At 36.8% G+C, this 6000-nt stretch overlaps 1 protein-coding gene across 4 annotated transcripts in view; it reads right to left on the bottom strand.

The window, feature by feature from the left end:
* Positions 1–5106: 5106 nt before the first annotated feature.
* The window catches only part of TRPC3 (transient receptor potential cation channel subfamily C member 3), a 72968-nt gene continuing 72074 nt past the window's right edge, over positions 5107–6000 (bottom strand). For all 4 annotated transcript variants that reach the window (XM_086345927.1, XM_086345930.1, XM_086345929.1 and 1 more), the window contains one exon: positions 5107–5977. In XM_086345927.1, coding sequence (XP_086202053.1) covers positions 5835–5977 — 143 coding nt within the window. In that variant the 3' untranslated portion in view covers positions 5107–5834. The remainder of the gene's footprint in view (positions 5978–6000) is intronic.

The raw sequence follows: 6000 nt of genomic DNA, 5'->3' as shown, positions 1-6000 counted from the left end.
CTGCTTATTTAACTTATATGCAGAGTAGAATATCATGAAAATGCTGGGCTGGATGAATCATAAGCTGGAAACAAGATTGCTGGGAGAAATATCATCAACCTCAGATATGCAACAGATGATACCACTCTAATGACAGAAAGTAGAACCAAAGAGCATCTGGATGAAGGAGAAAGAGGAGAGTGGAAAAACTGGCTTGAAACTCAACATAAAAAAAAAAAAAAATTGAGATTTTGGTGTTCAGTCCCATCACTTCATGGTAAATAGAAGGGGAAAAAGTGGAGACAATGACAGATTTATTTTCTTGTGCTCTGAAGTCACTGTGGATGATGACTGCAGCCATGAAATAAAAGAAGCTTGTTCCCTGGAAAGAAAGCTATGACCAACCTAGTCAGCATATTAAAAAGCAGAGATATCACTTTCCCGACAAAGGTCTGTATAGTCAAAACTCTGATTTTTCCTTTAGTTATGTACTGATGTGCGAGTCAGTCCATAAAGAAGGCTGAATGCCAAAGAATCAATGCTTCCAAATTCTTGCACTGGAGAAGTCTCTTGAGAGTCCCTGCGACTGCAAAAAGATCAAATCAGTCAACCCTAAAGCAAATAAACTCAGAATATTCACTGGAAGGACTGTTGCTGAAGCTGAAGCTTTAATGTTTTGGCCTCCTGATGCAAATAGCTGATTCACTGAAAAAGATCCTGATCCTGGGAAATATTGAAGGCAAAAGAAGGGGGTTGCAGATGATGGGATGACTAAATAGCATCACTGAATCAATGGGCATGAATTTGAGAAAATTCCAAGAGATAGTGGAGGACAAAGGAGCCTTGTGTTCTACAGTTCATGGGTCACAAATAGTTGGACATGACTTAGCAATGAAACAACAACAAACATTTCAGCTATGAAGCCATCTGGGTTTTAACTTTTATTTTGCAGGGAGTTTGTTTTATATTTTTCTGATTCTATTTCATTCCTAGTAATTGGTTTGTCAAGATTTTCTATTTCTCACTCATTTAGTCATGGAAGAGTGTATGTTTCTAAGAATTCATCCATTCCTTCTGTATTTTCCAATTTGTTGGTTTATAACACTTTATAGCAGGGTTTTTTTTTTTATTACACTTATGTGGTTTCAGCTGTAACTTCTATTTATTTCTAATTTTATTTATTTGGGTCATCTCTTTTCGAGTCTTGTCAAAGGTTCATCAATTTTGTTTCCTTTTTGAAAAAAAAAAAAGCTCTTAGTTTTGTTGATCTTTTCGATTGTGTTTTTAGTCTCTATATCACAAAATCTACGGCACACAGAAAAAGCTATTCTAAAAGAAGCTATTCTAAAGGAAGCTATCCTGTTCTAATTAAGTTTATAGAAATACAGGATTACACCAAGAAATAAGGAACATCTCAAGTAAACAGCCTAACTTTCCATCTAAAGGAGTTAGAAAATAAGAACAAACTAAGTGGCTTACAGAAGAGAAACTTATTTTCCTATAAGATCTCACAGGCTAGGAGTACAAAATCAAGGTTTCAGCAGGGAGCCAAAGCAGTCCTTAGAGGCATGTCTCCTTGGAGCAGCACACTGGCGTTTTCCTCATGTCATCACGTAGTCTTCCTCTGTATTCTTCTGTGTTCTAATCCCCTCCTCTAATAAGGACACCAGTCATGAAGGATAAAGACTCAACCTAGTGACCTAATTTTAACTTAATTATCTCTTTAAAGGTCCTTTCTCCAAAAACAGTCACATTCTGAAGTACTAGGGGTTAGGACTTCAACAGATGGATTTGGAGATTAGCGGGGGGACACAATTCAGCCCATAATAGAAAGAAATCTGTCTCATCTTAAAAGGAATATAATGCCCCCCAGCCTGCAGGGGGTGGTCTGTGGGAGGTCAATGGAGGCCTCTCAGAGGACATGTGGGAGAAGGGGGTGGGAGGGGGAAGCAGGGGCTTTGGTGGTTGGAGGGCAATCAACAAATATCAAAGAAGAAAAAAAATTATAACAACAACAAAAGGAATAGAAGAAGGCACAAAGGAGAAAACAGATATGAAAAACAAAGATTAGACATTTCAGTATGTCACAAAATTTTAAAATATAAAAAAAAATGGGATAAATGTGTGAAGCTAGTATCCTTATAAACAATTCATACAAATATGTTAAAAAGAAATACAATATTTCCAGTAAGAAAAACATGGACAATTCACAAAGAAGGTGGCAGCTGAACAACCATGTAAAAATTTGTCACCTTCACTTGTAATCAATAATATTAGAGATACATTTTTTTTGCCTTTCAAATGAGAAAAACATTTAAAGGATACCACTATATGCTGCAGAGAGAGCATGAGCTCAACTATGATGCTTTAAACTAGTTATAAGACTATTTTCAAAAGCAACTTAGTAGTACGTATCCAAATCTATAAATTATGTGGCTATATTTTTAACTCATAACCCCAATTTTGGATATTTAGTCTATGAAAACCCCAAAAAATAGGTTAGAAGCCATACTCAAGGCATTATTTAAAACAGAGACTTAACTATCCACTAATAGGGAAATAGTGCATCTGCTTTGTAGGTCATTATGCAGCCACTGAAAGTGATAACAGGGAAAAAGCAGGATAGAAAATGGTAACAGGGAAGAAGGTAAACAAAGATTTGGTCTCAGCTGGAGACTGTGCGGTACTCAGTGCTGTTCTCTTTGTGACTCCATGGACTGGAACCCACCAGACACCTCTGTCCATGGAATTCTCCAGGCAAGAAAACTGGAGTGGGTTGCCATGCCCTCCTTCAGAGGATCTTCCCAACCCAGGGATCAAACCCAGGTCTCCCACATCACAGGTGGATTCTTTACCATCTGAGCCACCAGGGAAGCCCTGCTGGAATCTAGCTGTAGCCTAACGCTTTCCAGAGTTCTGAAGTACAACTCACACCAAAAGAGTTGGCCCCACCTTGACACAAGAAAACAGCTTTTCATGCCTTCACAGAAGTTGGTTGGTTACTACCAGACCAGGACAAGGCTGCTTTCTTTTAGCCGATGGCAATTCCCTGGGGAACAGGATAGTTGGGCACTATTAAGGAGCTGACACTCAGGATTTCAGAGACACATGCTCTGGTCCATGAAAAGGGAGATGGGTAGGGCATCCATGGTACCAATAGCTAGCATCTACCATGCCTTGGCATCACATCCTTCTCTTGACTCTCACCAAGAAAGTATAAAGAGAGGAAAAATGTGAAATATCAATAGCATACTAATTTTACACATGAAGCTGGGACCAGAGCCCCTGGGAAGATGACCCAAGAAGAGACCCAAAGGGTAACAGACCACCAACACGGACACTTGCTTCTGTGTGACATAAATGTTTGTTACATATTATTTTCATGTTAGACTGTGATTAATCTATAATATAAGCTCCAGGAGGATGGGGATTTTTGTCTGGTATTTATACTTTTTTTCCCCTTAAACATTATTAAACACCTATTAACATGCAATAAATACTGATTGAATAAATTAATCCCTAAACCCTGAAAAAAATGCTAGTTATACAGAAACACAGTAAAAAAAGGAAAAACATCCTATGTTGAGAGTTCTAGAATTGCAAAAGGCATGTACTAAAATATCAGATGTATGGACTCACGTGGCATAGATGACATGAGTTTTATCTTCACTCAAGACTCTAAGAATCCTAAACTAGCTGAATTTGACACTTTTACATTCAACATCTTTCCACCTTCAGTAAAAAACATTACTTAATATTCCACTCTATAACTGTAGTCAAAAATATTCACACTTGGAATTCTAAACAATTCTATATGTAAAACTGAAAGTGTTGCCTACAATGGAAACTTGATATCTTTACTGTTTGCATATAAAGTATAGTAATATATACCAATGAAAAAATTCAGTATTTTATTCAGTTCTGAGGCATAACATAAAATATGTAAAGTTTTAAAAACGTTTAAGACAAAATACTATTCAGTTCAGTTCAGTTTAGTTCAGTTGCTCAGTCGTGTCCGACTCCTTGCAACCCCATGAATCGCAGCACGCCAGGCCTCCCTGTCCATCACCAACTCCTGGAGTTCACTCAGACTCACATCCATCGAGTCAGTGATGCCATCCAGCCATCTCATCCTCTGTCGTCCCCTTCTCCTCCTGCCCCCAATCCCTCCCAGCATCAGAGTCTTTTCCAATGAGTCAACTCTTCGCATGAGGTGGCCAAAGTACTGGAGTTTCAGCTTTAGCATCATTATTATCATAGCACAAAAGTTAATGAAATATCCTACAATGATACCAAAAATGTATAAAGTTCTTTTCTTAATTTAAGTCTCCAAAAGTAGAAATTAAAAAATAATCTTTAAAGAGCTTTATGTAGTTCCGTATAATGTTCATTTTTGTCTTCTCATATAGAAAGCCTTCCTGTGTGATGTATTGACTGTTAAAATATTATATATTTATTTGGCTTTTAGAACCTATAAAGCGATCTTTGAGCTATGACCATAATTTGTATTCTGGTATGATTTGATAGGAACAGATGGAAGAGAATCAGGACAGTAATGAGAGATTTAAACCTAGCTGGTTAAGAAAAAAAAAAAATACTTTGAGTATTTTATTGTCTATGAAGAGATGAGGGAGCTTACCAGCCTGTATCCCCTTTTGTAGTAGTCAAGAGGCCTCAATATTACCAGTGTTCAGCCCACTTATACAGTAAGTCAGATACAGATATATCACAATCTATTCAGTGTAGCAAGTGTAATTGAAATGCCTTGATTAAAAATATATATATATATGTCAATCAGCATAAGCAATAATGGCAAGAGATGCCTCAAAGGGAAATGAAACACACCTCGTGATTCTTGGCCATACCTTTTCAGGTACATGGCCACTGCTCCATTTCTTCCCATAGCATATCCTCCAAAACTCAGAGTGGAACTAATAGGCAAGATATGAAGTCAGGTGTTGATAACTTATTTAGCATTAAATCATCAGAGCCAGGAATTAGGAGGTTATAACTAACAGCCCTGTATAACCCCCAACTTTAAAAAAAATTCACCACTCTGCTGACTAAATTCACATTACTGAAAATAACAAATGAAAATCTAAGACAGTAAGCAAACAGTATAGTATATACTTTAGAAAAACCTTTAATGTGTTGCTTTGAACAATTCTATGAAACAAGTACGTAATGCAATTATATTTGCTATTAACCCATTTCATTATGAAATTCTTCATTCAGGGTTCAAAGGTTCTAGGAGTATCAGTGATGCCAAAAATCTCAGAAAATCTGACCAAGTCATAGCTGTTTGTAAAATTTTTTCAGTTTCTTTTTTTTCCAAAAAAAAAAAAAAAATCTCTTCAGCATTTGGACAAGGGAAGGTATGCTACATAGTGATGGCCTTTTAATTTTTATTTGTATTTTATTGGCAGTTCAGTTGGTTTTGACATTTATTGAGCACCTACTATGTACCAGGCACTGTACTAGATGGTGGAGACATGAAGATGAATAAGACATGGTCCCTGTCCCCAAGGAGCTTACAGTCTCTTGGAGGCAAACCAGTAGTGCAAAGACAGAGTTTATTCTAAAATGGACAAAAAAAATGTCAGTAATGTAGTTAATTTGGGGCCTTTAAATACAAGGGCATATCATTGTTTGTAACGTCAAGGCAAACAATTAAAATGAAGACCATTTTCATGTGATAAAACAGTAAAGTCATTAAGACCTAACTCTTAAAGATTCACATGATAAAGGTAGTTAATACTAAAAATGTACACCATAGTTTTTCAAGTATTTCATACTAAGAAATATTATTGCCCACAGTTGTGCTATAGTCAAAGCCATAAATCCAGGTTGCTGACTCATTCACATCTCAGCACGCTGGGGCTCAGTTTCTCACTGAGCTTATGAATTAGAATGGCTAATTCTTCAGTTGCTTGGCTCTTGTCCTCCAAAAGTTCATAACGAAGGCTGGAGATATCTTGCTTGATTTCCTTTAATTCACCTATAGTGTTTGTATTAAAAAAC

This window comes from Bos grunniens, chromosome 17, assembly GCF_055505025.1.
Source record: "Bos grunniens cultivar Pamir isolate PY7600 chromosome 17, Bosgru_T2T1.0, whole genome shotgun sequence".
NCBI classification, from domain to species: Eukaryota; Metazoa; Chordata; class Mammalia; order Artiodactyla; family Bovidae; genus Bos; species Bos grunniens.
The sequence above is the reverse complement of the archived record's forward strand: the minus strand, read 5'-3'. Positions and strand labels throughout refer to the sequence as shown.